Below are 20,926 nucleotides of genomic sequence, written 5' to 3'. Positions count from 1 at the left end.
ATCATTAAAATTGAATGATTAAAAAAATGTTATTATGATCTAATAATTCGAGACCTAATGAAAGGAATTAAATCTGTTTCGTGTTTAAAATTGGTATCAAGCTCCTATAAAGAAAGAAGATAGCTCATCTCTTTTAAATTTATTCTTTTCTTTTTCCAAATTTTTCAATGTTTGGTAGGGTTTTTCTCTATAGCAATTCAATTCCTACCATACAGTGTTAATTTAAAGTGGTATATATTAAGGATGATATCACTGACACTTAAAATAAAAATAAAAATATTACTGATTTATCATAAGAAAGCAAAATAACATTGTATGTCAGTAGATTTTGGACTAAGAAGGGAACTTAATCATGTATAAAGCATGAATTCTAATCAACTTTAATTTTTTTAGAATTATTCCATGACATATGTGTCTATGATCAAAATAATCTTATCCTTCGCCACCTTTGAGGGTGGGAATGTCGTGCACGAAACTCCAAATACGTTTTCTACATAAATCCTCCTCTACAGAACAGAACACTCTAGAATCCGATTTTACATTCTCCTCCTCCACTCATCTTTCGCAAACTGACTATTCTGCTGCTTTAGCAAAGTTTAAATTGCATCATTACACCCAATTAGAAATATTAATTATTCAAAGTTTATCTATGTCAATCCTCAATCACATGCAATAAATTGCATGTTACTCTTTTTTTTCCTTTTTAATCTCGGCTTTAAGCTAAGCTTTGCCTTCACCATTCAGCTTTCATCTTTAAAAAATTCTCTCCACTTTTCGTAGAGAAAGCAAAACTTTAAGAAGAGATAAAATCTAAAAGCCTAAAGCCTCTTTACAAGTGGGAAAGAAAGTCAAGTGCCAAGTGCCAACAAACAGCAACAAAGGCAAATTCCGAACAGCCTCCTGCACCGTCCATCCTAGCTTTCCCCTCTGCCCCAACAAATCAAGATTATATAAACAAATCGGGAAGAAAGACCATTAGAGCTGCCGTATTGGGTCAAACATATATTATATTTTTACTTGGACCAGCAGCAAAGCTAATTAGTTGACCTACCACTAAACAGTTGACTGACCACGAACGCAAGGTTTGATTCATCCATATATCTGTGTGCCAACTGCCAACTGTTCTTCATGGAGGAATCCATCTAAGTGTAATAGAAAAGGATTGACAATGCAGCAGATTCCCACTATTTTCTTCTTTTTTATTTTTAAAGAAAAAGGGGACGTCCTTTTTGTTCTTTTACATTTTAATCCTGGCTAAGCAATCCAAATTTCATACGTGAATTGACTGGATTTTCACTTCTTTATGCAGAAATCACAGTTTCCTATGTACAGTAACTCCGGAACGGGAGAGATTAAATTTGTACAAATAATTCTACCTCGCAAGCAAAGTGAGGTGATGAATTTCATGATTTCTATTGTGAGAGATATAGTAGTATTATCTATACATAAGAGTACCTGTGTACCGCCCATGCTCAAATGAGCTGCTGAAACAATTATGAGCTCGACCACATCCCACCAACCACCTATGCTCCAGTGCATTGATACTTCATCTCCACAATTGAAAATATCTTAACTCTTGAGACAAACAGTCAGGTAATGATGATTTGTTTCCCGCGTTTCAGTTTTATCAGCAAAAATGATTTCCCATAGCAGAATCTTGAGACCAAATTATGAGGTTTATCGCTGAAAAAATTGCAGACTGGAAGATGTTCAGTTCAAACAGACAACCTGTAACATGTCTAAACCCGCTCCGTAGGCATAGTTTGGGAACTGAGAAGTCTCTCAGCCTCATCATTTGCTTCAGCTTGTAGTTTCCATCTCTGAGTTAAATAGGAAAAAAGGTTATAAGCATTTGTTATAAGCTTGTGCAATTATTATAATCAAAGCGTATGAGAACTCTAATTTGGGTATTCATTCAAAGCAAAACTGTCTCAAGAATATTAAATAGAGGAAAATCACAGGCATACACCTCCTCAAGATTCTCTAGCTCCATGATTTGTTGGATCTGTTCAGCAATCGTTTCCTGCAAACAACAACCATACAGTTAATAACTTCATTTACTGCTCATCAACCACAGGAGCGAAAATAAACAAGCATCACATACTGCATTGCCCACGGCTTCTGCAGCAAGAACATCAGAGTCCATTTCTACCTCAATCTCAATCATTGAAGAAATCTGAAAATTAGTGGGAACTAAATGTTAAATCATGGCAGTTTAAAGGCAAAAACACATGCAGACACATCTTATTGGGATGAGAGTAAGGAGATGGGCAGATTTTGGGCAATGACTTAAGATGTTCTTTTCACTAGCATAGAAGACGTACTCTAGCATAGCTGTCAATGAGTTCAATCCTTCCCTTAAGAGAAATTTCTAACCCTTCTCGAACCCTTTTGACTCTAGTTCTCCGAGCACTGAGAGAAACAATAAGCATGTTTTAGACTAGTGAACCTAAAGAAGAGATCAGACACATGGATCAGATTTCCAGTAAAAGTGTTAAGTAAGAAATGCTACTAGCAAAGTTAGGAGGGTTTCACCGATAAGAGGGTTCTCCCACAGCAAAAATTTTGTTCTCTAGTTGGCACATCCGAGCCAACATCCAGACCTACAGAGGAATAAACCAGCTTATTACACAGATTCAAGACTGCAGTAAACAATGGACCAAGGAAGAGGTATAATAGGTGAACGAAAGCATTGGTCACTGTCAAACTATAAACCCAAAACTTTACTAAAAATTCAAGGTTGAAAGAGTTTCCATTTCATACATGCAATGGTGCATAACTTCTTTGGATTTGTGCTCCAACAGACGCGACAAGGCTGCTTAAAAAACACTCTGAACTATGAAGCTTGTGAAAATATTAAAAAAAGAAAGAATTAGGAGCATACCTCTTTCTCAGCAGCTACTTTTAGGTCCCTGATACGAGACTGAAGTACATCATATTGAGATAAAAGCTGCTGCTTGATTGCAACTGTGTCCACTGACTTCTGAGGAAGCTGAAATCACCAAAGAAATATTTGTTGGTTTTGGTTCTCTAGAGAACAATCCGTTACAAGGTCAGCAAATTAAAATCTAACACAAGTTGCAGAACTAAACAAATTCATACAAATTGTTCAGTTAAAATTTACTTCATTGAACAAACAGCTTATAACACAGCAACATATACAAGCCGACGTCCACAACTTCTGTGTACCAGAAATTTGGGAGCAGAGTACCCACATGTTCAAGGGAATATAAAAGAAGCATGCACTGACGTATCAGGAGGAATCGAGTCTCATTGTGCCTATAGTTTAAATATTATAACTATCCTTGATAAGAACTATCTATTCTCAAAAACTGAGAATAGAAATCTGGCCTCTTCCAGATTCCAAGAAAAATGAAGAGAAAAGAAGAAAAAATAATAAGCAGCTGCTGTTTGTGGTAATTGAAAGTTCAAAACTTGGCAGTGGAAGCGATGAGAGACTTAAAATGTACGCTTGGGATCTCAGTGAAAGAAAGAACTTAATATAACTACCAATGAAAGGGATTTTTTAGGGCATGTGAAGATAGTAGCTCACCTGATTCAATTGTGGCAAAACCAATGAATTTAGAGTCGCTCCTACACCAAGAGATGCAATAGCAGCAACAGAAAGGAACTGAGGCAAACTGGGATCAATAATTCCAGATGCAGCATCTCCAGTGGCAAGAACAGCAAGAAGTGGAATAAGGACGGAGGGGTTAAGTAGGGATAAATTTCCATCTTTTACGGGTGCTCTTAGTAATGGTGATTCCTGACCATTTTCATGGTTCGTCAGGCACATAGGTTCTCCTGGATATGTATTCGGAGCCTTTGGACTAAATTTAAAGGGGCCCACATTTCTATACACATTTGATGGAGCTGCTGAAGCAATGGTCACCCTTTCACCTTCTTGAGCTGGAAGATCAACTGTTTCAGTAGCAAACCTATGTGTGCGGGCCGAACCAGATGGGGTCTGCACCTGGAAAGTAGAAATGCAAATAGAAGGTTAATATAATACTGCATAAATCTCCGCTGAATTGGCAAACATAGAAATATTATGTGATTCCGACTAAGAACTAGACAACTTAGGAAACCTAAAGACCGTTACTGGTGATGCACAAAAAAGCACAGCCATCACACCATATTCATTTTCATGCCAGATATTACACTTGATCAATCGACAAATATGGTTTGCATTATAAGTACACATATAGCACTATATTAATTAATATTTTGAAAGTAAGAAAAGCAACTGAGACAAGTAGAAAGAGCATAAACATAAATTAGCAATAAAGATCAAGAATACTGTACCACAATGGAATGAACGGCAGTAGGAATGCTTCTCTTCATGAGTTGCAGAAATCTTAGCCCTCTTTCCCATGCTGGAAGATCCTTACTGCGTTCGGCAGGAGGAGTTCCTTTAGAAAAAGTAATATTCCAGGATCAACATCATACACTAAAATATTGTGAAATCATACGTCTCACTCTCCAGGAGATAAACTTTGTTCAAGAAACAATATTAGACTATAACATCAGCCATGCATTTTTAAAGCATTTCATGCAGATTACTGATGTGATAGAAATCACACAGTCAAAAACCAAACCAACCTGATTTCCTCCGAGTTTATAGTAGTTATGTCCCCAGAAACAAGCTCATACTTGTAACGGCACTTGGAACAAGAGGCAATCTACAGCAGATAGTTCACATTACAAAAGATGATAAACTAATTCGAATAGTAACAAATATGAAATTGCAATGTGAGCATTACTCTGGAGAATAGCAAACCTTATCTTTCATTACCTGAATACCATGCTGGGGCTGTGCAACAGCAACAGCTATTTTACAAGATGGACATCTAACAACCTTACCAAAAGGAACCTACAAAAGAAAAAATTAAAAATAAATGGAGGAACTTTAGCATATAGCTATACAAAAAATGCGCAGAAAAATAAAAGAAAAGTCCCATACCTCTTCACCAGGAGATACTCCAACTCGACAAATATAATCAATAGTCTTAAGTGCATCAGAAACTTTTAATGCAGAAGCAAGACCTTGAACTAACAGAGTGTAAACACTCACATCCGGCCTTGACCACTTCCATCCATTTTCACTAACACCTATTAATTATGCACAAACCATTTCTAAATTCATAGCACAATTAAAAAAAATACCAATAGAAGTAAAAAAGAATAGTGAGAAAATGGAAATTGACCTTGATCGAAGCTGGAACGCATGGAATAGAAAATAGATAATGCGAGGTCAGCATTATTGCGATCAAGCGCAGCGGTTATAATAGCGCAAGAATCGGAAATACTAACCAAACCGCTACGTCTACCCGAAATTTCGGATATCAATTGTAAAGCTTCGTCGGCGTCTCTAGAAGAAGAGAGACGGGCAAGGGAGTCTTCATTGGCAGATAAAAGGAGGTCAGGGACTGGGATGGAACTGCCATTGTCCTCACTTAGTGAAGCTTTTGATTTGGAGGAGAAGGATCTAGAAGGGGGGAAGGGTGAAGGTTTGAAGGAAGAGGAAGTGGAGAGTAAGAGAGATAAGAGAGTGAAGTTTGATTTATTATTAAAAGCAAGTTTAGGAATGTGAGGAGGGCAAGAGAGTAAAGGAGAGCTTAAGTTCAGTAGAGTCATTATACTGCAGCCTGGAATAGAGGAACAAGAGATTGTTTCCAATTTGTTAATGGCGGAAGGGTCATTGTTTGAAGAGAGGATGAACTGTGTTTTAAGAGATTAGAAACGAGAGGTTGTAAAGACAGGAGGCGAGGGGGTGTTTGTCTTGTCTATATCCATCAGGATTTTACTTGAGCCGTCGATGACCAAGAAAAAAAAAAAGAAACTACGATTCAAAAACAATTTAAAATGAAATGGAGCTGCGGGGAATCGAACCCCGTGCCTCTCGCATGCGAAGCGAGCGCTCTACCATATGAGCTACAACCCCATGATGGATATACTTCTGACTTCATTTTGTTGGAGTCTGCTTCCATCGTAGAATACGAAAGAGAAGCTTTTGCCGAAGCATGAGGGAATAGCAGGGTACATGGATGATGGATCTCCACAGGAACGGCATTCAGCTTTGCTTTTCTTTAGCTTGGGGTCAAGCTCTCCTAGAGGGGAATCGGGGGAGAAGAAGTAACACGAGAGCACGCACACCCACTGTATCGTATGTTAATTTGGTTATTGATTTTTATTTATATAGTGTGTTAAGATTTACTATCAAATATTTTAAATTTAGTAATATCCTCCTTATTCATTTTTGAATTATTTACAATATATCTACCGAAATATTTTTTAACATTTTATTTATTATTATATACTAACTTATTAAATATTTTTATAATAAATGTAAAATACTTTACGGCCATTCCCGTATGTAAAATCATTATATCATAGTCATTTTTTCTCTTTCTCCTACTGCCTTCGAAATGATATATATATTTTTTTTCCTTATATTATGACAAAGAAATTATAGAAGATAAAAGATGCATCTATCGATGGGTAGAGGAAGAATAGAGAACAGAAAAAAAAATGAAAAAACAAGAGAGAAGAGAAAGATTTTCTTCTTTTAGATTTTACGTCTAGAGAATAGGAAGAAAGAAAAAAAAAAGACACAGATCCTTACCTTTCTAGAACGGCGCCGCTGTACCGTTATATATGTGAAATGAAAGTGTACGTTGGAATGTGAAACAATTTACAAATTTACTATTTGTACCCCCCTTTAAAACAGATACGCCGTCGTTTTCTTAATGTGGTAAGAGAACATACGAAATGAGAATCTCAAATGTCTATTCTGCCCCTCAAATCAATTTGAAAGTTATTTTATATATACTAACAGATTATTAGAACAATAGCATCCAAACTAAACTAATTATTGGTTACCACTTCATTGGGGATAGGGTTTTCCACTTTTCCATCCGTCATTGGCAAAAATATCATACCCTGCCCTCAATTCCAACAGGAAAAATGAAAAGGTCAGTGGAAAAAAGGCCAAAATTGCCTCTTCACTACCATCACATCAGCCAATCCTTATAAATTGTAACCCCACCGACAAATGGCGCAAGAGTCTGCACATTTAGAACCTTTCCTTTCAAATGGATAACCAGATGCGCACACAATCTTCCCATTGCGGGCCAGAGGAGAATAAAAAACAAAGCATTGGACAAACATTTTAATATCCTTTGATGATATAGCCAAAGAAGCACCAAGACAGAAGTTGCGATTCAATATAACAATGCAAAACAGACAACTATAATAACAACGAAGAAACTAGGTTTCACTTTTGGCCAACTCAGCTACCCCAACTTCCATCAAGCGGGTAATCAGGAAGACCAAGAAGGACATGAACTTCAACACCTTTGCTTTAGCACCAAGAGCTGCCATTTTAGCTGACATCTTGTAATAATTCATGATTTAGTAGCCAAATCGGCCTCTTGCCCATGGCACCCTTGGACGACCGCCATTGCCATTGTGTTGTACAGCATTATTCCGCCTTGACAAGACTCTCATCCTCTCCTCCTTCATGTTGGCAAACCGCAAATCCAGTGTTCGAGGCCTTGGCTTACCACCACCATCCCCTTGCTGCTGCTGCTGTTGCTCTCGATGCTGCTGCTGCTGCTGTTGTGTTGACTGCACAGCAAAATAAACCAGGACAACATCATTTTGCTGCTTTAACAAAACTAAAAGTATCATTTTGCTGCTTTAACAATTAAAAGTGTCATTTCGCTGTTGTTACCCTACAAACAAGCAAATCGCCAAGAGCATAATACAAAAGGAACCAATTGCAGCTTATTCATCTTTTATTACACGAGTCAGATAAATCTGCCGAGGATTATAGCGATTTCACAAATAGGAAAGCACAGAGCAGACCATGAGATGGAAGAATACCTTTGCAGCAAATCCTCCATTTGCAGCCCTCCTCTGAACCATTAGCGCTCGATTCCTGCATACAGAAAATTGAAATGACACTCAAACAAAGAAACTCTATCAAGCAACTGATCCCCAAATGAAAATAGAGCCTGCAGACTTGCCAGCATCATGATCAGTGTCATAAGAATAGCATACATAAAATCTGCCTTGGTTGAGACTAGAAGGCCTTACCATGCTGACGAAATTACATTGAATTAAGAGAATTAAATACAGACCATTTTAGATCACAGATGTTACTTGAAAAAAGTGAAGACCAGTTCTCTTCCATTTTTTCTTTTCTTTTAATTCCACAAAAAGATTTCAAATTACAGAAGATTATCCGGACTTCAAGTCTTGAACTTGAAACACTTTGCTAGCACATAACAGCCTAGGATCACCATGTAGCAGCACAACTCAGGAACTACTACGGGAACTAAGGGATGCAACCCATACAGCTCAACAAACAGAAGACTTCAACTTCCAAATCGGTGTTGCAAGAATAGCTACTGCAACCCACATAATCCACAAATACTTTGCACAAGAAACATATGATTCCCCATCCAGATTTTATGCTAAATGAAATTTCTCAAAACCACAATTGATTAACTAAGCTCCTTTTTTGCAAGCCAAAAGCTCTCCATTTTTACAACCAATAACGCTGTATCAAGTCCATCACCACTGTCACCAACTCCATCACCACTGCCACCAATCCAATGAACCAGTCACGTAATAGGCAGCTGAGGAAAAAGGAAGGAAAGAGTCGACTATAGACACAGTTAACTAAACAGCAGACTAATTTTCATTCTCCAGAAGACTAGTCATCTCTAACTTCAGGTAATCAAGCATACACTCCACAATTGCAAATCTTGCTAATTCAAGAAAACTGACAGAGTTCTAGGACAATCACAAGAGAGAGCAGAGGGATGAACCATCATACAACCAATCTACATGCTCATAAAAAAGGTGGCAGTTAACATTGGAGTAATTCAACAATAAGAAAAACAACCGTAAGTAGTGATAACATGACTTGCGCCCTTCTTCATAACCAAAAGGAAAATGATGACCATAAATAGAGGTTAAGAATGTCTTCGAAAAGGCAATGACATACTACCCAGTTGACACTGCTGCTAAACAAGATAAGACAAGACCACCATAAGTCCTATGTAACAATGAGAGGACAATGTTAAATTGTCAAACATCTAACAAATAGGTTCTCTTTGCATAACATGAGTGCAGAATCACTTCAACAGATCAAACTTCTAACATATTTTCATAGCCCTCCCGCCTTTATCGTCCTTTAAATGGATAAAAAATTCAGCACATTTCATAAACCAACACCCTTCAGATGAAGTCGCTGCAATCATATAGAACCCATTACTTGTAAAACCTACCCAAATGAAATATTGCCCACTTCCAACCAACCATGTTCAGTCACCATGGGATCCATTCACCACTCATCCTAATTCACTAATACCACACATCAGACATGTGCAAGTCACTATGCAGGATTCTACTCTGAGTAATTTGCGCAGAAGCCAGCAATAAGAAGAGTCAAAAACTGGTCACTTGTCAACAACCAATCATCTACTCAAGTTCCAGAACACTATGGAAGGTTACAATAATATTAACTAGAAGACCACATGGCAGAGGTCATCATAGTTACCTGCAAGGAGTAAATGATAAGATATAGTGATAAGATGGGCAACTCCTGTAACCACTGCTTCACAATAGTTATAAAATCATAGTTGCAAATATACACAAAAAACAACAATTTAAAAACGTAATACCTTGCTTTTTCTGAATTAGCCACCACATTGCGATCAAAAGGCCTACTGCGAAAGGGAGCAAATGCAGCTTTACGAGCAACCTCTGTTGTTAAAGGAAATTGGTTCCCCTGAAAATTTGACCTTTTTTTAGCTAAAGCCCCCTGGTCATCAAAATATGAATCAGATGAGAGGGTAATCTGATTAAATAAAAACCAGAAAAAATGTAGCAGTAAAGCACAGATTAGCGGTACCAGCAGCTCCATACCTGTCGAACGAAGGGTCTGGAGTCCATATAACGCTGCACCTTCAAAGCTTTCTCTTGTGCAACATTACTAAAAAGTTTCTGACTTTTATTCTGCAAGAGTCAGACGTATTGAATGACATCAATTAAGTGCCAACCTAGAACAAGATATGAAAGCAAGCTCATATAGAAAAGCTACATACTGGAGCCCTTTGCAGCTTCTTGGGTTTTGTTGTATTTTTTGACATTTTGATGATGTCGTCTAAAATAACAAAAAAAAAAAAATGAGCAAATAATTCATGAGCAAAAATATAAGTTCAAGTCATTAATTTGAGATGAGCTTATACCTAATGGCATGTCCAACTTCTTTTCTGTATTAGCAATTTCCTCACGTGTAAGTGGTTTAGTCGCCATCTATGAAAGTAAGGGCACAGCAATAAGTCATAGAAGAAAATAAGCAAGAAAACATAATATTTTAGAACCATAGCAAGGTCCGACACGTAGAAAGGAAGTAAATTTTGTTTCCTCGAGAAAAGAAAATAAAAACTGAAATAATTTGTAAGCATACACAAAAAATATGCACAATTTTAAAAACAAAAATAAAACAGCTCCAATGAGGACTATCCAGAATCCAAACCTACATGCCAATGTTTGAAACTTGAACTACCGCTAAACCAAGCACAGCCAATGATTTCTGAATTCGCAACTCAAGGTCAATAAAGATTAATGTCTGATTAAGCACCGATCCCTAGCATAATAAATGCATACTCGAAAAATACAGAACACTTGGACTATATTGCTAGAAAACCCTAAAATAAAAAACTAGCTAAATTTCCATCTCGAGAAAGTCCAGTTACTTCTTGCTTTATAGCAATTAACTCATCATTAGCACAGCATTCTTCCAAATTCGTTAAAGAAAACATTAATGAACGACTAAATTAACCAAACTACAAGTATACAAATACACAGACGACATATAACACATAATAAAGGGAAAAGAGACTTACTGAATTTAACGAGATCGTTGTTTGGAAAAGAAATCAGGGTTAGGGTTTTGAAAGCAGACTTCGAAAAACGACGACGAAAGAGTTGTTTTACCTCACAGAGCGACGGGAATATACGAGAGTGAAAAAAGAAAAAAAGGAGATATCTTATGATAATTTCCGCGGTGTCTGTGTTCGGCGGATTTTAAATTCACTTTTTCGATTAAATATATTGTCTCAGTTTTAGATTTCAAGTCCGCTTGAACAGATTAATTTATCGCGTTAATTCAGATGGCTGACGTAATAATTGTCATAAAATATTAATCTGGTATCATAATGTATTGGAAGGTAAAAGATGGCGAAGTCTCGTAGCATATGCCACATCAAGATTAATAATGTGTTTGCCTATGTGGCAATGGTTCATTGGTTTTGATGGGGTTAAACTGGGTGTAACAATAGTATCAAAAGCAGAGAAAATTATATAAAGATATAAATCTGGCTGTAAAGAAAGTTTCAAATTTCTTCTAGTTTTCTTATTTGTACATATTCAAACTTAATTCAACTAATTTAAAATAAAATACTGTTATAAATTCTTTAAAATATTCATATATCATACACTCAAACTTAAAATCTTAAGCAAATTGTTTTTTTTAATGATACAGATTAGAGCTTAATTTTAATTTTAAGTTTAAGTTAAATCAAATTCGACTACTGGAGCTACAAAGCCAAATTTTAATCCAACTATCTTTAAGAATTACACTTCTCTACTTCAAATATCTAATGCTCTAAAAGGTTTAAAGATTAGAAATCTAACATAGTTAAATTGTTATTATTATTACGAGTATAATATTTTAATACTCTAAATCTTACTTTAAATTGTTAAATTCAGTTTGTGTGTACATAGAAAATATATCAATTAAATATAAGTTAATCCAAATTCTCTTTACCTAATAAAATATAAAATATATTTTATCATAACTTTACCTAATAAAATATGAAATATATATAATTTAATTTATAAAGGTTTCTCCATTAGATAAGGATCCTAAAGATCTAATTCCAAATGAGGCCATAAATTCATCAAATTAATTATTTGATGGTAAATATGTATAACTAATTTAACTCTCTTCACATTAATCCAAATTTAATCGAGCTTGTTTCGTGGTTAATTTAATAATGATAATTTTTACTGTAACCTATAATGATTTCAATTCAATTGATTGGGTTTGCAACATATTTATTGCTCAAGGGTAATAATACAAACTTTTAATTAGCTCTTTGTACTCCTATGGAATAGTAACAGTAAAATTAAGTTGATTAGTGTCATCCACAATAAATAAGAATGCAATTAGTTCATACATGTCGAATTCAAGATGCTGCAATTATGACAGCTAAGAATTTAAGATTTGATTAGCATCAATGAATCATAAGGAACCATTGGTCTAAAATAATAATGAACTTAACTTGGGACTTATTAGTTACACAGTTATGTGATTAGGGTCCATGATAAGGAAAAGGAGGTATACAAATTATTGCTAAATTTTAATCACGCCAGTTGATTGTGGCGAAACAATATTGTGACTCACCTCACTGAAAACAATTTTATTCTAATGATTATGATTATGATTCTTCCCATGTGGGACCTAAAGTTCCTGAACAAAATGGGAAAGCCATCTTTCGTCAGTTGACTCCATAGATCCATTTCTCAGCATTGCTTGCATAGCTGACCAATTCCTCTGGTTTGAACCACAGGTTAATCTCATCCTTGGCAGTTTCTGGGCCATCACTTCCATGGATGATATTCCTACATGGAAAAACAATATTAAGCAACCATAGAGCACATCTGGTAAATAATGGCACAATTCTCACATGAGTTCAGCGACTAGATGCAATTTCTAGGTGACGATTCACTAAACTGCAATAGACAGCAAGGAAAGACGATATCATGTTATCAGATCTAGCAAACTAATTATTTGACTAAATTCAAGTTAATACCTTCCCACAACAACGGCTAGATCACCTCTGATAGTTCCAGGTTCTGATTTCTGGGGATCTGTTGCTCCAATGAGTTTCCGCCCATATTTAATCACTCCTTCTCCCTCCCAGACCTGCACGAGTTGGATCAGTTCTGTAAGACTCGGAAGTAGATGTCAAAACATTAAGAAGAGAATTCAGGTTTTTCATACCATGGCAATAACAGGACCCGAGCTAAGGAAGTCACAGAGACCGCTAAAGAAGGGTCTTTCCTTCAGATCATGATAATGCTTCTGAGCAAATTCCTTTGAAGGAACCACAACTTTAATTCCTACAAGCTTGAACCCTTTACGCTCAAAACGAGCAACGATTTCTGCAATCTGAAACAAAAGGCAAGTTTAGAGTAGAAGTTCCCAGAAAAGATCCTCATCCAAAAGATATCTACTAGATACAAATACAGCAAGCCAAATATAACTTGAGTAAATATTACTATCTCGATTTAAGCTAGAGCAAAAAGAATTGCTAAGGAAGGTTAAGGCCTATTAGATAATAATAAATACAAGTAAGATGCTTGTCTTACCAGTCCTCTCTGCACTCCATCAGGCTTGATTGCAATGAAAGTGCGCTCCATCTGCATAAAGAACCCACAAAACCTTATATATGTTCAAGTTCTAACAAATGAATAGGCAATAAAGGAAGAGAACAGTAGGTAACATTAATCGATACAGAATTAAATGCTGATTAGAGTACCTCTGCAGCATGTGCTTCCTGCTCCTGGAGCATGTAAACTACAAAAACAAAGAATACAAAATTAGAAACACTTTATTTAAATTTAAAAAAAAGGCAGAAGAAGAGAAAAAAGTAATCAGAAATGATCTCATAGAACCAAACGAATTGATGGACACACAGTCTATCCTTCCTATTCTGTTATCAGTTTAGTTTTAAATCAAACAAGGATCATATATCTCTATGTTGCTTACAGCAACATTATAAACAAATATAAGTTTATAGAATCAATACCATATGGATAAATCTCACAAGGAATAATGCATGCTTCTCTCATTCCAGAGAAGCATTATGATCACCAAAATTTTTTGGGTTCAGGGACAATGTATGGGAGAACTGTTATCAAGTCCAGAATCCATCCTATGCCAACAAAATCTTCTCCATCGCCATGCTTAAGCATAGTGTGATTCTTGTAGAAGAGGTCCAGGAAGCCACAATGCCAAAAACTAGAGCAAAGGGACAAGGCTCCTGTTCACTTTCCGTTTTGAAAATAATCAGTTGTTTGTATCTCTGCTCAGCTTTTTTACAAATAAAACCAAGTTTTCCTCTCCCTCTTCCTCTCTTTATATTCCAGACATGCACAAAATGAATGACATATGCACATTGCTTTTAAATTGTGATCTCAACCACAAAACGAAGCGCACGAAAATCAAAATGATAGCAGAATAATCAAAACCTGCAGCAGGAATTGCAAGGGCTCCTGAAATCCATTGTGCAGAAACAGTTGAAGAACCAGTCTTCCGAAAAGCTGAAGCTAAGAAAGAAGCCTTTCCACTTAATGAAACTGCTGCAGCTACAGCTCGTCCTTCTACAAATGACCATACAATACTCAGTTATTATTATTACCAAAAAGTTCCCTAAAGAAACATAAGTCACAAGCTTGTCAAATCAGTTATCAAGAAAACCTCATTAAAATAGAAATCCCGATTCAAGAACATTAGAAATTCACATAAAAGATTAAGAAGAAAGAAAACCCATTAGGAGAGATTCATTATTCAGCATTAATATCAACATAAATCCAACCAAGAGAAAGAAAGTTTGGAATATAACAGATTGATGAAAATGGGAAAGAAAAGAGATTTACCAGAGTAGAAACAAGACGAGGTCTTGGAAGCAGAAAGAAGGGACCTGGCAGCTCTAGAAGCAGATCTGATAATCTGAGAGCTCATATTTATTTTCTATGGAACAAGCAGAAGCTGGAACTCTGTGAACGGAGAGAGAAATGGAGCTGATAAGAGTGAGAGACAGTGAAAGCAAAGTGTGTAATACTTACGTTGTGCGTGTAAATATAAGGTTGTGTTGGTTTCTGTGCTACCGTGTAGTCAAACCCTACCCGACAATGTGATGATCCGTCAAATCTAACTAACGGCCTCGGATTTTAATTATTTTGTTTGTTTCTTTAATTTTCTTTTTAATTAATAGACTTCTAATTGTTTTTGAACTCTAAATTATACGCTAAAAGAATGACTCCAACTCAGTTGATTTTTAATTTTAATTCAACGGATTAGTTGATGTTATTTGATATCCAAATTTGTTGCTTGCGAAAAATAATAAAAAAGGCAAGTGCAATTATGTTTCAAATCCAAATAAAGGGCTTGTTCATCCTAATTGATTTTCGTCTATAAAAATCAAAATAAGCTTTTGTGATTCTAAAAATCATTGCTCCACAAAGTAAAATCAGTTAATAAATAATGAAATTACAGTTAGTAAAGAGATGAGACAAGCTAGCATTCTCCAAAAGTTAATAGCAAAAAGAAGAATGGTCCTATTCATGATTATGGGACAACATTTCCATCTTTCAATCATTTGAGTTTCTCAAACAAGATGAAAAGAGGATTTACTTTAATTCAATGATTAGGTTATAACGAGAGAAATGCTTTTTGTTTTTGTTTATTAGGCCTAAAGTCACACTTAGCGTCTCATGAATCTAATATTAATTTGAATATTAGTTCTTAATTAAAGAAAAAAGAACAGCAACTTGAACTAAAAACAAGATAATTTTCATAAATCTACCTCGTGAATATTGCCATAATTTACCAGATTGATGGGCATTTGTTAAAAGGAGGATGGTTCTTTTATTTGTTCTATTTGTCAATGAGAAACTTCCCCTGAGCCAATACTTGACGTACTATTGGATGCCTGGATGTCATGGGATGGGGACAAGTGGGTACTTATTCTGTCTTAACAAGAACCCTATTCGCTGTAAAGAGATACGGCAAAGAAGCTTTGCTGTTTGGTTCAGAATTATAGATGCATTAGTGACTGACTGATGGATACCTACCTTGGTTAGGTCCTAACAAGAAAAAGGGACAATAAAACCTTCTTAATTGCACTACTATTGTCTCAAGAATATTGTTTAGTTCCCACCTGCAGTTCACAAGAGTTGAGACTTGAAAGATAATCAGATGCTTATAATTAAGGCCTGGAAACGGTTGGGTTTATCATTTTGTAAAGAAACAAAAAGGGGAACTTGAGACAAAATGCCAAAAATGAGCAATGCTTGCGTACGGCTGAATGAAATGCACAGGTAGCTTCAAGGAGCCAAAAGGGAGATTGCTGTGTTTCACATGGTATTACTGCAAAAGCTTCAGATGAAATCTTGCTTCTTGTACTTTGCAAGGATTATCCTCTTCTTGATTAAATTGCAGGTACCGAGAGCAACAAAACCCGCGGCAAGGGTACTACTGCATACTATTCAGCATTGCATAAAAAGTCACAGATTCAACAAAATGAAAGAATGAAATAACTTTTGTGTTTAGTTGACCCTGCGAAACATATTTCTGGCCCCATAATGATTGGCACAACATCAGTTCCTGTTCTTTTATTTTGTGTTTTCTATGTACAAAGACATAACGAATCGAGTTAGTTACATCATGTTCCAATCTAATAATTTGACTGACCTACGGTTAACCACCAAATTTTGGCCTATGTACAGCTTACAGGTAAAAACTTGTAAATGATTCACATTTCACTTGAACCGTTCGTAGCTTTTGTATCAGAATCAGGCTTGAAGTTGGCTTGTAATGCTGTTAACCATGAACCCACCTGAGAAAAGGAAGAAAAATTAAGGAACAGCTCATTTATAAATTTTTATTTGATTATGCTTGTAACATTATTTTTAAAAATTCTGCAAAACATGCCTTTAGATGATAGAAAATTCAAGATTCTCACATGAAAAAGAACTTCTCATCCATCAAACATTTCCCAGATAGTGGCCATGCAACAAAGAGAACATCTCTACCAAAATTAGTTACAAGATGATTTAGTGCAGTCTTACTGTACGTATATTCAGTTGGGAGGTTGAGCAGGTGGAAAGAAAAAGGGAGGGATGGAATAGGAGGAAGAAGTTGGAGGGATGAAATAGGAGGAAGAAGTTGGAGGGATGGACAACTGCTTTCGTCCCATTCCTTGGGCACAACAAAATCAATCCTTCCATTTTGGAAAAATAATTATAAAGGAAACTGACTCAAGAAGATCCAAAGAAATGTGTACATGATCATAGACCATTCAAATGTTACGCTGCCTCCCTGATGTCCTTCAGCTCTCGATTGGAGTTAATTAGGCAAGACAGGAAATTCGGGTGCACAGAATTTCAGCAAGATTAATTGTCACTGCCACTGGAAGCTTATTATGAAGATATATATTCAAGGCTCAAAATCTACAAGTCACCATTAGAAGTCTCTGAAAACATATTGCTGTAAGGTATTACTGGATCACAAATGCATTGGAGATGAAGCTACTACAGTTTGAGAAGATCCATACCAATGAGGATGGATAAGATATGTTCACGAAGATTCTACCAAGGAAAGTTTGAATTATGTCGTTCCACAGCAGGAATAGTGGAGCTCTCTTTATATAGGCGGACGGGGGAGATTTGTTAGTGGTGGTCATTCCCACATAAGGGCCCACCATTGACAAATTTTAAAATTAAATACCTGTTGTACCGAGTTTGGTGCAACATTAATCTTATGATTCCAACTAATAGACATGGTATTAACGTGTTACTCTTGCCTATAAACGAGTGTTCTGAAGAAAAAACTATCTTGTGCACACTGCCCCAACACTGAGGACATGACTAATACTGCAAGTACCTGTATTTTAGAAATACTTGAGCACTCATACCGCAGCCCATGGCGAGTTAAGATATAAAAGGAATACCATGGCTCATCATCTTCTCGTGTAAAGCTTGGCAAAGAACCCACTTCAACAATATCAGACAGCAGAGTGGAATCCTGAGGACTCAAATCTGCATAAATTTCTATTTCCATTAGCATGAGATATGCAACCAGTTTAAATAAAAAAATAAGTGTAAATGCAAAAGAGTAATGCATTTTCATGCTCTAAAACAAAATTGAATTTCTTAGATCAGACATATATTGAAATAACTTTATAGGACCAAAGCTAGAGTTCCTCAGCTCATAATCTCATATACATTATGGCTCCCACATTTGACTGAAGAAGCAAGGACCATGTAATAATTCTTCCATGTTTGTAGCTAAAAGTAGGGAGCATTAGTAGAAAGCAGTTACCCGTGGACAACAAATAAAAGAAGATGCAAGGCCCATGAAGGACAACAAAGCGAGGAAGCCAATCATCAACATCAGTATCATCAATTGGGGGAGGTTCTCCAGGTAAAGCTGTCCACCTCTGTAAAAGAAGAAAAGAAAACAGGACATAGAGGTAAAACATATGTTATAAACGCAATGTGCACTTTTGCAGCATGAATGGATAGAAAGTAAGACAAGATAGATGGAGCAACATAGTACACTGCGAATATACAAGTAGCCAGAGAAGCGAGCAGAGCGCAGAATTTCATCAACATGTTCCAACCTGTACCAAGAGAAGAATTTAACTATTGGTATGCCAAAAGACAGAAATGATTTATAAAGCACAACATTCAGTATATTGGTTTTCCACATTGAAGATAATCAACAATGGAAAATGCAATATCATAAAGAAACACGGTTTTTCATTTTCTTTATATTTTAATGGAGTTACTGCATCACTTTCTTTGGTGCACATATCTTATGATACAATTAAAAAAAAGAACAGATAAAAGTAATCACTGACAATGTATAGAATTAATAGTCCTTAAGAAAAATCACCCATCACGGTTTCAAAGTGCAGGATCAAGTTGCCCTTACTGTGCTTTCAAGTGAGCTTCCCTCTCTTCTATATCAGCAAGTTCTGATCGAAGGGATTCCAGCTCTGCCACAGTCAACTCAACCTGCAAACCAAATATGTTCCGATGGTTAAAGAACATGTAGTATCCAATACCAATAATAAAGAAAACTAAATGGCTATTCAATGAACCTTTTCCTGACCATTCGCAGAACCCCATGGGAATCCCCGTAAGCTAAACAAATTCAACATGAGTGCAGCACTCTTTAGCTTTCTTCCAGCCCAGAAACGGCTTCTGGACCTATTCTAAATCAAAAGAAGCTGAACTGAAATCAACTAAAATTCTTCTGCATTGAGCTTTACTTATTCTTTCCTTCAGGGAAAAAAATTAGGTACCTGGGTAAATTTTCGATTCTAGGCTGCAGATTAGATAAAGTATTCCTTTGAGGAGTGTCTTCACTAGAAGTTGAAACTTGAAAGTGATCTGGGACAATCTTTATCTTCCCAAGACCATCATCCATGAAGCTATCTATTCACTTCACAAGAAGGAGCAAACCTTTGACCAGGGAGCATAAAGTCATATCGAGGATTTGTGCACTAGAAAATAATTAAAGAAAATAGAAGAAAACTTTCAGTCCAAACAAAATATGAACTCCATTGAAGGTTGCTAATGTACTAGATTTTATCAGCTGGGACCATTACAGCTGGAGGATGTAGATATTTGCTCTATTATTTATGATTTTCTCCTCAGGTATATAAAAGCAATTATTGTACGAGATAGGAACCTTAGTAGTTATTACACCTGTAAATCTCCTTAGTTTAACAAGAAGATAGATTCATATTTCCTGTATCATAATTTACTAACAGAAACTTTGCATTCCTAGTCTACTCATTATTGTTTTAATCTCTATCAACCACGAGCAGATAAACACCTAGCCGCTGCAAAAAGCTAACACATCAGAAGAATAGTTTTTTGTGTCACGGAGATGGATAGGAAGCATGATCCGAATTCAGGCAATCAAATTGAAAGCCCTAAGATTGTCGTGGCACTTGGAATTAGTAATGGATCACTTGCTCCAAGAAGGCATATCGATTAGAAATCCTTGACATATTACTTAACCCAAAAAATATATACATGAAAAACTTAAGATCAATACGCCTTCAAGAACTTAAAACTTAATTATATTGAGAAAAAAAAAACGATCAAGGTTAATAAGTTAACCACACGATTCTTACTCTTTATTAAAAAGCTTAATAAAACTCAAATCAAGAAAATTCAGATCACGAATAACAAGTTCTTAAATTGATATCGCACAGAGCACAAACACAGCACGGACAGAGCAATTCTGAGCTAAATTCTTTAACTATTGCAGTTTGCACATCATCGAGATAAGAAAATAAAAAACAACAAAAACACATCAAGTAAATCAAATCAATCTCATAACAGCATCGATTGCCATTAGAAACAAAACTTACATAATTTGCAGCTCATAGAAAAACATAACAGATCAATTGAGAATGTAAGAAGAAAGATAATATGGGTTACTTACCGTATTTGTCTTAAGAACAAAGACCCGCCCCCTTTTTTTTTTGTATTATTAATTATTAACAGAAGAGAAGATAATGGAGGTCTCTACTGCTTGAGCTCAAGGAAAGTTGTTTGACCACCATGAGATACGATGTGACCGGTTGGTATAGTTAAACAGTTTTTTTCAGTTGCCAAATCCTGAGTCCTAATGGTTTACACCAACTTGAAAAGACTATTTTATCCTCCAACCTTACTCCTTTTCATAGTTAGTCATCATTGCCAAATCCTACTATAAGATCTTCTTTAATCCTTTGCTTTGTTTTTACAGAAAATGGATTTTAAAAATTAGAAACATAAAACAAAGATGTCTAATTGTTTTCCTTATAATTTATTCAAGGACTAAAACTATTATTTATATACTCGTTTAGCTCATCTGTGGTTGGACCACCTGTGATTCCAATAAAAGTAATAAATTTTAAAATTAAGTTGGTAGGTTAAATGATAAAAATGAAATTTTAATAATCATTGGTAATGTTTGTTACCCCAACCTTTAATTGATAACATTCAAATATTGGCTAACTATTTAGTCGTTGTAGCGTCAATTTAAGTACAGGTTTGT

The 20,926-nt window shown here is 35.8% G+C and overlaps 3 protein-coding genes and 1 non-coding gene across 9 annotated transcripts; all 4 read right to left on the bottom strand.

Annotated features, from left to right (window-relative positions):
* Positions 1–1,268: 1,268 nt before the first annotated feature.
* LOC8288044 lies at positions 1,269–5,764 on the bottom strand. Of its 6 annotated transcripts, XM_002509925.3 has the most exons (12): positions 5,208–5,759; positions 4,964–5,112; positions 4,796–4,873; positions 4,603–4,682; positions 4,306–4,390; positions 3,554–3,973; positions 2,885–2,992; positions 2,536–2,603; positions 2,325–2,412; positions 2,105–2,176; positions 1,970–2,023; positions 1,269–1,820 (listed from the first exon to the last, which is right to left on the bottom strand). In XM_002509925.3, exons 1-12 carry the CDS (start codon positions 5,635–5,637, stop codon positions 1,740–1,742), a joined length of 1,713 nt encoding a protein of 570 aa, XP_002509971.2. In that variant the 5' UTR covers positions 5,638–5,759; the 3' UTR covers positions 1,269–1,739. The 6 variants fall into 6 exon arrangements, 3 of the variants coding, with proteins under 3 accessions (XP_002509971.2, XP_015571057.2, XP_048229838.1); XR_001534819.2 differs by lacking the exons at positions 1,269–1,820; positions 1,970–2,023 and adding an exon at positions 2,764–2,815 and having other exon boundaries at positions 5,208–5,764; XR_007215790.1 differs by lacking the exons at positions 1,269–1,820; positions 1,970–2,023 and adding an exon at positions 2,764–2,815 and having other exon boundaries at positions 2,150–2,176; positions 2,513–2,603; positions 5,208–5,764.
* Positions 5,765–5,871: 107 nt separating this feature from the next.
* On the bottom strand, positions 5,872–5,944 carry TRNAA-CGC. The gene has a single exon. It is a non-coding gene; the product is annotated as a tRNA-Ala (tRNA).
* Positions 5,945–7,158: 1,214 nt separating this feature from the next.
* LOC8288020 lies at positions 7,159–11,129 on the bottom strand. The gene is made up of 7 exons (XM_002509924.4): positions 10,923–11,129; positions 10,263–10,329; positions 10,119–10,177; positions 9,940–10,029; positions 9,696–9,835; positions 7,888–7,942; positions 7,159–7,629 (listed from the first exon to the last, which is right to left on the bottom strand). Exons 2-7 carry the CDS (start codon positions 10,327–10,329, stop codon positions 7,414–7,416), a joined length of 627 nt encoding a protein of 208 aa, XP_002509970.2. The 5' UTR covers positions 10,923–11,129; the 3' UTR covers positions 7,159–7,413.
* Positions 11,130–12,335: 1,206 nt separating this feature from the next.
* Positions 12,336–20,476, bottom strand: LOC8288018. The gene is made up of 15 exons (XM_002509922.4): positions 20,330–20,476; positions 19,176–19,335; positions 18,972–19,080; positions 18,803–18,885; positions 18,425–18,488; positions 18,188–18,305; positions 17,750–17,904; positions 16,647–16,703; positions 14,743–14,815; positions 14,335–14,466; positions 13,623–13,660; positions 13,453–13,503; positions 13,085–13,252; positions 12,894–13,006; positions 12,336–12,702 (listed from the first exon to the last, which is right to left on the bottom strand). The coding sequence occupies exons 2-15, from the start codon at positions 19,298–19,300 to the stop codon at positions 12,579–12,581; spliced, it is 1,410 nt and encodes a 469-aa protein (XP_002509968.2). The 5' UTR covers positions 19,301–19,335; positions 20,330–20,476; the 3' UTR covers positions 12,336–12,578.
* Between the last annotated feature and the right edge of the window lie 450 nt (positions 20,477–20,926).

Source organism: Ricinus communis, chromosome 5 (genome assembly GCF_019578655.1).
Source record: "Ricinus communis isolate WT05 ecotype wild-type chromosome 5, ASM1957865v1, whole genome shotgun sequence".
Taxonomy (NCBI): Eukaryota; Viridiplantae; Streptophyta; class Magnoliopsida; order Malpighiales; family Euphorbiaceae; genus Ricinus; species Ricinus communis.
This window is presented reverse-complemented; position numbering and strand designations above follow the sequence as displayed.

Excerpts from the sequence above, each read along its gene's own strand:
- LOC8288044 (XM_002509925.3), bottom strand. The coding sequence starts at position 5,637 with ATGACTCTACTGAACTTAAGCTCTCCTTTACTCTCTTGCCCTCCTCAC. Across the intron at positions 2,177-2,324 it reads TCATTGACAGCTATGCTAGA|ATTTCTTCAATGATTGAGAT; the intron begins GTACGTCTTCTA and ends ACTAATTTTCAG. Across the intron at positions 2,024-2,104 it reads CAGAAGCCGTGGGCAATGCA|GAAACGATTGCTGAACAGAT; the intron begins GTATGTGATGCT and ends TGTTGTTTGCAG.
- LOC8288020 (XM_002509924.4), bottom strand. The coding sequence starts at position 10,329 with ATGGCGACTAAACCACTTACACGTGAGGAAATTGCTAATACAGAAAAG. Across the intron at positions 9,836-9,939 it reads CCAGACCCTTCGTTCGACAG|GGGGCTTTAGCTAAAAAAAG; the intron begins GTATGGAGCTGC and ends TTTGATGACCAG. Across the intron at positions 7,943-9,695 it reads GCTAATTCAGAAAAAGCAAG|GAATCGAGCGCTAATGGTTC; the intron begins GTATTACGTTTT and ends TTCTGTATGCAG.
- LOC8288018 (XM_002509922.4), bottom strand. The coding sequence starts at position 19,300 with ATGGATGATGGTCTTGGGAAGATAAAGATTGTCCCAGATCACTTTCAA. Across the intron at positions 18,886-18,971 it reads CTGCGAATGGTCAGGAAAAG|GTTGAGTTGACTGTGGCAGA; the intron begins GTTCATTGAATA and ends TTTGGTTTGCAG. Across the intron at positions 13,007-13,084 it reads CGGGTCCTGTTATTGCCATG|GTCTGGGAGGGAGAAGGAGT; the intron begins GTATGAAAAACC and ends CAACTCGTGCAG.